This window comes from Frankliniella occidentalis, unplaced genomic scaffold (genome assembly GCF_000697945.3).
Source record: "Frankliniella occidentalis isolate FOCC.00 unplaced genomic scaffold, Focc_3.1 Scaffold18, whole genome shotgun sequence".
Taxonomy (NCBI): Eukaryota; Metazoa; Arthropoda; class Insecta; order Thysanoptera; family Thripidae; genus Frankliniella; species Frankliniella occidentalis.
In genome coordinates, this window is record NW_026267148.1 from 2,033,304 (window position 1) to 2,044,690 (window position 11,387).

Here is an 11,387-nt window from a genome sequence, read left to right on the forward strand (position 1 = left end):
AAGTTACTAAGGACCCTCCTTTTCTTTGTCTCAAAACTGAATTTTTGCCAGCAGAGCAAATTACCATGTCAACGTGACTGCAATGTATTTTGTGTTGTGTGTTTTGTATTGTATTTAATTTACTATTTCTAGCTTTTAATCTTAATCTTTCAGTAAACCCACGAAACTTGAAAAAGTCGAATTTTCAAATTTGTCTCACGATACTAAACACTTGGTACTGTGAAACAATACCGGCGAACCTCTCACTCTGACTCTCTCTCTCGCTCGCTCGCTCTCTCTCTCTCTCTCTCTCTCTCTCGCTCCTTCTCTTCGTCTTTCCCTCACCTTCCCCCCCTCCAACGACATGCCAGACTACAGTCACCATTGGCGCCCGCCGCTCACCCATCGGTTAGCTTGGCCCGTGCGTGCTCAGCAGCGTAGTCCCGAGGTAGACGCCGTCCAGCGAAGAGCAGATTTGGAGATTCACAGCTTCCACGCCTACGCGCGAGCACGTCGAGCATTGGCAAATCTGCAGAGGACGGCAGAACACAAGGTGCGTCAGACGCTCTCAGGATACCAAAAGCACGTCAGTACTCGCGACAGTAGCAACAACTGGAAAGGGGGATCACGGCTTGTTCAGTTGTCGTTTTTGTTTTTGGCTGTTTTTCTAGTATTTTGTGGAAGAAAAGCGAACCTATAAAGACAACGCTGAGATTATAAGTTAATAATGAGATTTATGTAATGTATCACGTATGGTCTCTCTAAAACCATCAGGTTTTAACCATAACAAAAATCCCCTGTCCCAACATGATTAATATGACGTTCTGTACTTAATAATAATCGCTCTGCAGATATCTATTTTTTTCCCGTGCCCCCAGTATCTCGTGGACGGCATGGACTTTACTTCGGTTAACTGACGTGCACGCACACCAGTGGGGGCGTTTGTTTTGATGATGTCGCGACACATCATGACTCGAGTAGGCCCGGTAGCGGACGAGATTGCACAAGAGACTAATGAGAAAGAAAAATAATGCGAGACTTTGCATGGGATGTGCATGGGTATGTGAACCTAGCAGGTTGACTAAGCATCATATCAGACCCATAAATTCGCGAAACACGTAAATTGTTATGGTACCGAAAACATTTTTGTTTGTCAAAAGCACGTTAACTTAGTATTCGTTAGAATGTCATATCCTTGGATGTTTCAACTCGTGCAATTGGTTTTTATTCCGTTGAATATTTAATATAACTTAAATCAAGGTATTAATTCTTTTTCGGAGTAGGCTCAATTATGAAAGGGTATTTTACATTTTTAATAAAATCACACTGGAGAGACAGAGGTGCAAAATCCTTCCTTTAAAAGGCATGAAGGGTAAAGTGGCTTTCCAAAGGCACTAAAACTGCCAAAGGCACTAATTTGGTTATCGTTACCCCAAACCATGTCACAGTTTCAGAGCGCGCATCCTAGCGCTTCCGGTTTTCTATTCGCTGATGCGTGCTTTAGCTCTGATACCCCTATTTGCTCCCCCCACCTCCCCCCCTTTTCTCACTTCCAAGAAAGATTAAGGAAATCGACACCCGGCTTTTACAGTGGACGACATTGATTCCCCTCTATCTATCTCTGTCTCTCCTGTCAAGCAGACACGACACTACCTGGCCAACCGGCACTAAGGATCCTCCAAACACGCGACCCGCGATGATTTGCGGGCACAGACCGGCGCGGACCCCGGAGACACGTCATCCTCCATCCAAACATTCAGAACCAGATTGACGTGAGCAGTCCTGAGTGCACAAAATCTCATTTTTCTCGGAAAGAAATAATGATTTCGCCGTGACCAACGAAGTTTACGTCAGAACTCTTTTTTAACATATTTCTTTTCATTCTCTGAACAAAAAATGACTTTATGCTGGCAGGAAAATTTCGTTAGAGTACACAAAGTTTCTTTTCCAAACTCGTTTAATCCAACAACTGTACAAACAGTCCAACTTTTACAAGTAGTGTACAACAAAATGTATGACTGTTAAAAGAGTACAACATGATTATTCTACTTCTATGGCAGTAGAAAAACGCACCAAAAGTAGAACATTTTGTCACTGTGAAAAATATCCTCGTAAATTTACGACATTTGTTGTAATTTTGATTTACAAAATATGTCGTAAATTTACGGCAGCCCATTCTTGCTCGTCGCTCAATTCCAAGTCGATAGGGAGTGTTTGTAAATTTATAATCTCAAATTGTAATTTTATGACTTTTACCATGGAAAATGTTGTCGTAACCCTTACGAGAATTTTTCACAGTGGTTTCACTCTTGGAAAAGTGAGACTTAGAACATTGGATTCAGAGGACAACAGTTTTTCTACACCCAAAAAAGCGTGTTTGCGTATCGTATCGTGCGCAATATACTGGGTGGGTGTTGAGCTCCGTTTTTTTTCTGCCCATACTGTACCGAATTCATGCGGGCGGATGGGTTGTATACTCGCACGGGGTAGTAAGACGCCCTGGCGAGTGAGGGTAGGCAAGCCTGCCTGCACGTCTGAATCCGGCACAGTTAGCAGAGAGAGGTCACAAGGAGGTCACACTAGCGTTGGCGCTGGAGTCTGGTGCGCCCATGATTTTGAATTTGGTCCCCCCCTGCGAGCCGGAGTCACCCGGGAACACTTTCGATGCTGCCCGGAGTAATGTGGCCGCCCCGGAGGGGGTCACAGGCCCAGAGGACATCCGCCGGTGCGAACGAGTAAAGGTGCGGGTTGGCCAGCAAGACACCGACCCTCACGCGCTACCCGATTTAGATGGTTTGAAAGTCAGTGAAAAACTCCGAAATAACCTAAGCAGTAGAAAAAGTAACCAATTTGTGGCACTCGGTGTGTGTGTCATCCCGCTCTGGGACGAAACGCCACGACACGACACACGATGTTCGTCACGCCGCACTGAACGTGTTAACAAATAAAGAAAAAATCGTGCCTAGTTTTACACTTGACGTTGCATGCTCTGGAAAATCATGAGTCGTAAATTTAACAGTTTTCCGAATCCTATTGGAAAATGTTCGATGTTTTCGAAACAGGGCTCTTTTAGTTTAGCGGTAATAGCTTAAACTATAAAACTGAATAGGTGCATCAACCGTCAAACTAGTGCACGATTTCATTTTTTCTCTCAGTTAAAACCGTGTGATTTTTTAGTTTGACAGTTAAAAGAGTAAAACTTGTTGGCTTTTTAGTTACTCTGGAAACTCAAGCGTAGCACAGTACAACAGTTAAAAAAATGTGTGTTGTGTTATACTGCCGTTACAACTCGAAGACACTTCGTGTACTACAGTTATTGGTTGTCTAGGAGAGAGTCACACTCCGTAAACTGCAGCAGGGTACCCCATAAAAAAAATCAAGCCCTGGTTTCGGATCTTTGAGGAGAACACCATTGACATCCTAATGTGAAAAATGTTTTCGTAAATTTACGACTTAATTTGAAATTTTGTATTTACGAAATATGTTTATGACACCCGAATCTTTCTCGTCGATGAATTCCAAGTCGATACGTTGTGCTTGTAGTTTTACGAATTGAGACTTTACGACACGCTTCATGGCAAATTTTCTCGTATGACCTACACTACTATACTGTAAACTGGGTTGTGTCGTATGTTGCCAACATATTGGCGTTGTAAGACGCCAAGATTTGGCGTCTTCCTAAACGACGCCAAGATTTGGCGTCTTCCTAAACGACGCCAATACTTGGCGTCAAAAGGCACCAAAATTTTGAGTTCATCAGAGGACGCCGATATTTTTGCCTCATAAGACGCCAACCAATTTCCAGTATATTTTTCACGGTGGCCAAAATCGACTTTTGAAATTCAAGAAACTTTAGGAACGTCTAGGACTGTCTCGGACTGTCTAGGGTGGCGACGGTGCACCTTGCGCAGGCCACCGCTCTGTCACGCTAGATGGCGTGGGCTGTTGTAGTGTAACTGGTCAGTTGTGTTGTACAACTGAGGGTAGAGCCCTGGTCGAGGGGGCTCTCTGCTTTTTAGTCTTTTTGGCTTTTTCTTTTTAACCGTGTGTCAGACACAGGGTGTCCTGCACAAACAACTGTGGTAAACAATGTTTTTGACACTCATAAATTCAGTTTAAATATAAATTCATAAATTCAGTGCGGCCGCTAAAGACAATATACTCTGAAAACTCAACAGTGTGCATTGCACACTGTATATTCAGTGTGCATGGCATGCACACGTTATTTACAGTGTGCATGGCATGCACACGTTATTTACAGTGTGCATGGGCATGCACACGTTATATACAGTGTGCATTGCATGCACACGTTTCCACTATTTCCTTTGAGACGGATAAATTTGGAAAAATGATGACATTTTCAGTTTCCTCGTGAAAAGAGCTTTCAAACGAGCTACCATGTGATGGGGTTCAAATCGACCGGTACCAAAATTGCGAAAGTCTTCCGGATATTTTGGTAACGTTAACCAAGTGATGGTACCGGTCGATTTGAACCCTATCACATGGTAGCTCGTTTGGAAGCTCTTTTCACGGGGAAACTGAAAATGTCATCATTTTTCCAAATTTATCCGTCTCAAAGGAAATAGTGGAAACGTGTGCATGCAATGCACACTGTATATAACGTGTGCATGCCCATGCACACTGTAAATAACGTGTGCATGCCATGCACACTGTAAATAACGTGTGCATGCCATGCACACTGAATATACAGTGTGCAATGCACACTGTTGAGTTTTCAGAGTAGCACAGTGCTGCGGGTTTTCCTACCCAATCTGCCCGTAAGGCGCCGTAGCCCCTTGGGTACACTGTCAGAAAAAAACACAGCACGAACTGGTCAAGTCTTTGCCTGATCGCATTGTAGTGAGTAAGGTACAGTATTTTGAGGTACAAAGTACAGTATCCCTTAACATGGAGTCTTATGGGCACTACAGCAAAAAAGTACAACGATCATGTACCTCATCACTACATACCGTGCTTTTGCTGTACTTTGGTACAGTTTTTTTTGACAGTGTATGCAAACGTGCGACACTGGGGAGTATTAGCCGGTACACGCGTGGTATTACACATATTACTGCAGTACAATTAGCTTTGTAGTTAGAGTTGTGGTACAGTACGACACATTCGCAGAGAAAAACCGTCAAACTTGGTACCCAATCAATTTTCAGAGTAACCGTGAGGCGAATAACTGCATGACCAGTCACATCCCATAACATTCCCTTGTCCGCTTTTAGTGTAAACTCCGCTTGCCATCGGTCCCTCTACGCAATGCCATGGACTGACTACTTTCTACGAGCACCCTCTCCCTCTCTCTGTGTCTCTCTCACTCTGCCAGTCTCTCTCTCTCTCTCTCTCTCTCTCTCTCTCTCTCTCTCTGACCCTCCCCCCACCCTTTTTCTCTCCCTCCGTTCGCTACATTCTTCACAAATACGTCACTCGGCACAAGACGTGCACTGTTAAATTGGTTACTGTAAAGTTTTAAAACTTTTCGTCAACTATTAAAATAGTTCCGCTGAAGTTGTAAAACTTCAATAAGCACAACATGACGTCATCGGATTTGTGAGACAATTTGGCAACTTTACTTCAAAGGCACTGAATCGAAGCAGTTGCATACAAATGCGTAGATTGTCTGCATTAAAGAAAGTGGGCGTGGCCTTGTCCACATTTAAAGAAAGTGAACATAACCAATGTCGTAAAATGTTCCTTGCAAGTACGGTTGAAATTTGCCTAGTAGAGCTGAGGTTGTAAAAATACAATACTATATACAGTGCGCGCGCCTCGCCTACAAGTTCAATTTACCGCTGAATTCAAACAGCAGACGCCTAGTAAACTCAACTTGCACTTTAAGAAGACAGTGACTATCATACCCTGAACGCTCATTCTCATTATGGAAAAGTTTTGTCAATAAGTACAACCAGTCGTTCTGACCCTCTTCGCACCAACCTTTCCATTCTCAAACACGGCATACATATCTGTTTCTCTACTCTGGTACTAAAGGAAACTGCCAATCACGTCAGACGCAAACAGTTGACTTCGGCACTGGTTAGTAGCGCGCATAGCCATACTCCTCAGCGACGCATGCAAATATGTAATTTTTCAACTCTTGCAACTAATGGGGCAGATCATGTAGGTTATTCTGGGGGTGGAGGCTCCGGGTATTCAGGCGAGGCGGGGGGGGGGGGGCAAAAGCACAACCCCCAACCCTTATGATAACCAATCGGTTCAAGAGGCGTTATTCCGCACTAAATCTATGTACCGTAACTAGCTTGTCCCCGCCCCCAACTGATGGTGTAAGGTCGATAAACCTGTGTCTGGTGAAGGGGCGGCCGGCGGCAGTGCGGCGCGGGCCGAGGCGCCACCGTCCAGCCCCGTCCACACCTGGTAGGGGTGGGGGAGGGGGGTGGGGTGAGAGGAGCAGCGCTGGTGATGGGATGGCCAGGGCGGCACAGTAGCACGGCGCACCACCACTTGTCACCATCGTGAAGTCTACGACCATGTGCTCGCCGTAAGTATTTAGTGAAAGCCCACCCGAGAGCCCTGAAGCGATCCCAAATTATTATTTTTGTCGTGTGTTAACACAAATTTGTCTACCTCAACGAAAGCTTGTGTGGTATCTTGCGTACATTGTAGGGCGCCTTTTTTAATTTTGCGAATTGCAATGCACGCTTTCTCCTCCTTCCTTGGGTAGCTGCAAAATAAGCTGACTCAGTTGACAGCTGAAAACTCCTCCGTGCGCACACGGACGCAATGGGCATGCGGACGATTACTGAAACCGACACTGAGACGACTACGACCGGTTAGGACTTTCAAGTGTAGCTCGCATCACTACAATTATCATGAGCAACATTTTTAAATTCAATTTTCTTAAAAACCGCGGATATGATTGTTAGAAATGTGGTGGACGTCATCCAAAAGAAGTTTCTAGAATTATTCCGCGCTGAGGCTGAGAGGAGAGTGGCGGAGTCTTGAGTGTCGTTTCTTGTTTGTACTTAATAGTCCATGAAACCGAGGGGGCGACCACTTGGGCAATCATATGTACACCGGCATGGGAATCATCAGGATTAAAATCAATGGATATCAATTGAAATCACAAAAACCAAGCGGTAAATAACACCAATTTTTTTTATCCAATTAGTCGAAGTTCTGGGAATAACGTGTACACTTCAAAGGGAGCTCCCCCCGCATGAAACCAATAACCCTAAAACTGGCGGGTAGCTATTGCCATGTAGAGAACTCTAGTAAAAATTGTGCTCTGTCAATTCAAATGTGTACATTGTATACTTTAAATAAAGCGCACATGGGTGTGTACAAGAGTATGTATACATTTTTATAAAAGCGTTCATGGGCATGTATACATGCCATGTACACTCTATTAAAAGTAGACAATGTACATATTTGAAAGAGTGGGTGACGTGCGTGTGTGTACTATGAAGACAACGACAAGATTCTACAGACAAATTTCTATATAGATATCTATTTGTGTGATTATCCAGGTGTAACATGTGGTGGACCAGCGGACGATGCAGATCAGACGCGCGCCTCGACGGCAAGACGGTGGTCATTACAGGGGCCAACACAGGCATCGGCAAGGAGACGGTGCTGGACCTGGTGGGGAGGGGTAAGTGCGCCACGGTGAAAGAACTTGCGAGCAAAGTGATTCTATTTGCCGCCGTCCTAGACCTCCCACTGCAAAAGAGGCTCATTATGCTGTGTGTGCTGCATGCTGAGCTCCAGCCACGTTTTTCAGTGAAATGAAAATATAGTAATAGGCCTTGTCGGAGACTGTGAATACATAACGAGAACTTTCTGAAAATAGCCATGTCATCAGAGCACAGTAATGCAACTCCGAAATAATACTTTTTAACACTCGTTTATACAAGGGCGCCAAAATAAGAAGGAAGGGTGGTTACCACGCCTTTAGTTTAGACATATATGCTTTCGCTTTCCCATCCGCTTTTCCGTTTCGAAGCTTAAAGCAATACAACAATAGAGGATGTCCCACTACCACTGTCCCATCAAGCCCGTTCTACTTTTTATTATTACCGCCCGTAACGCATTTAAGCGTGTGGGCGGGTCACCTACTCCTACACGCTCTGCACGCTAAGGCGCCACAGCGAGCGATGGTAGGCAAGACCACCCGCAAGCACCTGCAAGCGGTACAGTATAACTCAAAATCGTACAGGGCCTGTGACATCATGTTTGTGAACGGTGGACTTTGGCTGAGGAGATCGTAAAGGCATGCTCATTTCAGCAGAGAACTTGCAAGACAACCCGCCTTCTCTGTCTGTTGTTGTTTTGTTTTTTTGTAAAATGGAATTCTGCTTTACAACAACCGTGTCCCGGGTGTTGCTACAGGTGCACGAGTAGTGATGGCCTGCCGAGACATGGAGAAGGCGAAGGCAGCCGCAGAGGACATCCGCGAGGCTCATAAGGGCAAGGATGGCGTTGGCACCGTGGAGGTGGTGCACTTAGACCTGTGCTCTCTCGCCTCAGTGCGCCGCTGCGCCAAGCAGCTCCTAGAGCAGGAGAAAAATATCGACATTCTCATCAACAACGCAGGTGAGCGTCATACAGGCTGTCCGAGGAGCGACATGTATACTATTTTTGTTGCGAATTTCCCGGAGGTTTTGCGGATCAAATTGTTTTCCTACCAACAGGCGGCTTTCTGATAGATGACTTGGGGGTAAATTTTCAATAATTTTGTAAATACTAAACATAAATACATTGTACTTTTACGAAGACATTTTTCCGTGGACATTTACAACAATGCCACAATGTTATTTCATTACCTTCCTTTTCTGGACCAACGGGACAACTTTGCTTATTTATGTGTTCTATCTATACCCTGTGTTAAAATGGATCCTGTGTACAATGTGTCCACGCTGCGCGCACGCTGCACGCAGCACGCCGCGTGCGAGCCGCGTGCGAACCGCGTGCGAGCCGCGTGCGCAGTTTGTGCACATCGCGTGCACGCCGTGGGCACACCACGTGCAAAGCACACCGCTTAGTTTCTTCTATGCGCAACGAACTTGCGCACGGGTTTGACACCTGCAACGACCACCGCCGAGGCTGTGTGCACTGCGTGCGCGCCGGTGCGAGTTCAAAACTATGAAATTTTTAGGCGTTTTTAGGTCTCCAAAGTAATACTTTTGTTACAGATTTGGATTCCTCTTAATCAAATTAAATCGGAAAAGTCAAAATGCTTACAGCCGATCAGCGTCGAAATGGTTAAAGTTATGTAACCCGTGTAAAAACCTGTGCACAATAAGTTCGTTGCGCACAGAAACGCTGCAGACGCTCTGTGTATGTGTACGCGGCGTGCACGCGATGTGCACAAAATGCGCACGCGGTGCGGACGCAGCGTGCACGCACTGAACATAGGATCTATTTTATCACGGGCTACGTTATTTAATGCACAAAGTTCAGATACTCAGTTGGGCTATCGCCCCCCCCCCCTTCCCACCACTCCTCTTAGATGTGCCGCCCCAAGTTTGTCGCGTTTTCCGTGACTTTTCTTTCGTCTTCCCTTGTCATTGTTATTGATTTGCATGATTATTAAGCCACTTCGGCAAGTAGTAATTACTACCAAATCCATACCAATCAATATTGGCGGTCCTAAACTACTTCTTAATAATGTAAGTAGGACGCTCGACGTCTCGCGAGGGTGAGGCCCCTCATTTGGAAATAATCTGAGGGGAGACACACACACAGAGGAAGAGCGGGTTTCGTGCAGGTGTCTATTGACTGTTTCACACAGTAAAAACGGCTGTCGTTTTAACAGTTTTGTGGGTTTGATTACAATACAGGTATAATGGCGTGCCCGCGAAAAGTGACGGAGGATGGCTTAGAGATGCAACTCGGTGTCAATCACATGGCGCACTTTCTTCTGACATGCCTACTACTGCCCAGGATCCGCGCGACTGGACACGCCCGAATCATCACGCTTTCCTCGCTGGTGCACTCCCGTGAGTTGTTCAAGTTGTAGTGGCTACAACACACCACCACTGGCCATCAGATTGCATGTAAAAGGATCATGGAGTTTTTGCACTTCCAGGTGCATTTTTTCCTAAACAATGACAAAGTGTATGAAAATTTATTCAATTTATTGTTTGGAACAAATTTGCATCCGGCCTGGATGTGAACAGAAACAATGCCGTTTCAAGAGCAAAATTGTGTCTTTACATTTAGAGTGTAGAGTGGTAGGGAATGCAGGAAGCTGTGCTGTGTCTGATAAAACTGAAAACAAATGTTGTCTTTTCTTTTGTGGCCATAGGTGGTGTGATTCATTTTGACGACTTGGCTGGGGAGAAGAGCTACGGTGCGAGTGATCGGTACTGCCAGAGCAAGCTCGCGAACGTCCTGTTCACCAAGGAACTCGCCGAGAGACTGAAAGGTAACTCTTATAACCACGATGTTTCCTACATAACATTGTTTTCTTTAAGCTCCCCACAACAAACTGACAAAACTCTTCTCTTTTTGCGAAATGTGCAAATGTTTACATGGTTTCTCAGAACAAATGTGCATCTGCGGATGTTCACAGCAGAAACCTTCGCATTTAATGAAAATATATTTTCCCTTTACATTTTAAGACTAGGACTTCGCACATTTCAAAAGCAAACGCATTGTGGATCGTTAGTGCATTTCGGAAGGCACTACACTCCACACTCCACAGGTTTCAAAAGGCACCAACGTTTCCGAACATTTTGCTCGGTTCTCATGGGTTTTTAAAACAAACCCTTTGTGTTGTCGTGCGACATCGCCATATCTCACAAGAAGTCTCACGCGACTGACTATAAAAACGCACGCAGAAGCCACATTCGTGATGCAATCTCCTCTATTTTTTTGCAGCGCACAACATCTCAGACGTTACCGTGTATGCGGTGCATCCTGGGGTTGTGGCCACGGAGCTCAGCCGGCACCTGGACAGCGGCGTGTTCCCGGGCGCGACCTTCTTCTGGGACAGGATTATGAAGCTGTGGATCAAAACCCCGGAGCAGGGAGCACAGACTACGATTCACTGCGCCGTGGATGAGGACGCAGGCTCAGAGACCGGGCTGTACTACGCGTAAGTCAACCAAAAGTTATCTGTTGTCCTTTGAGGATAATCCTTTTCCTTGACTTTTAACGATAATTTTTTTTCGAAATTTAATTAGAAATGAAAAGAAATCAGCCACAAAATTCCCTTAAAAGTGCCGATTAGTACTGAGAGACTTCTCCGTTACAGCGACTGCCGCCCAGTAACACCCGGCCACAGGGCCCAGAATGCCGATGTCGCCCGTCGTCTCTGGGAAGTCAGCGTGCAGATGACAGGACTCGGTGACTACGACCCCTTCACCGCGCCAAACACCACCTCTATCACCAACTTGTAGATCCCGAAGAACTTATTTAATACTTTCCAAATCTCTCATTAT

The 11,387-nt window shown here is 45.4% G+C and overlaps 1 protein-coding gene across 2 annotated transcripts in view; it reads left to right on the forward strand.

Moving 5' to 3' along the window:
- Positions 1–363: 363 nt before the first annotated feature.
- The window catches only part of LOC113207581 (retinol dehydrogenase 11-like), a gene marked incomplete in the record, with an annotated part of 18,322 nt that continues 7,298 nt past the window's right edge, over positions 364–11,387 (forward strand). Inside the window, 7 exon segments of one of the 2 annotated variants that reach the window (XM_026424206.2) lie at positions 364–532; positions 7,470–7,594; positions 8,332–8,535; positions 9,783–9,941; positions 10,250–10,369; positions 10,825–11,041; positions 11,201–11,387. In XM_026424206.2, the coding sequence (XP_026279991.1) occupies positions 7,477–7,594; positions 8,332–8,535; positions 9,783–9,941; positions 10,250–10,369; positions 10,825–11,041; positions 11,201–11,345 (963 nt within the window). 2 annotated transcript variants of the gene reach the window in all.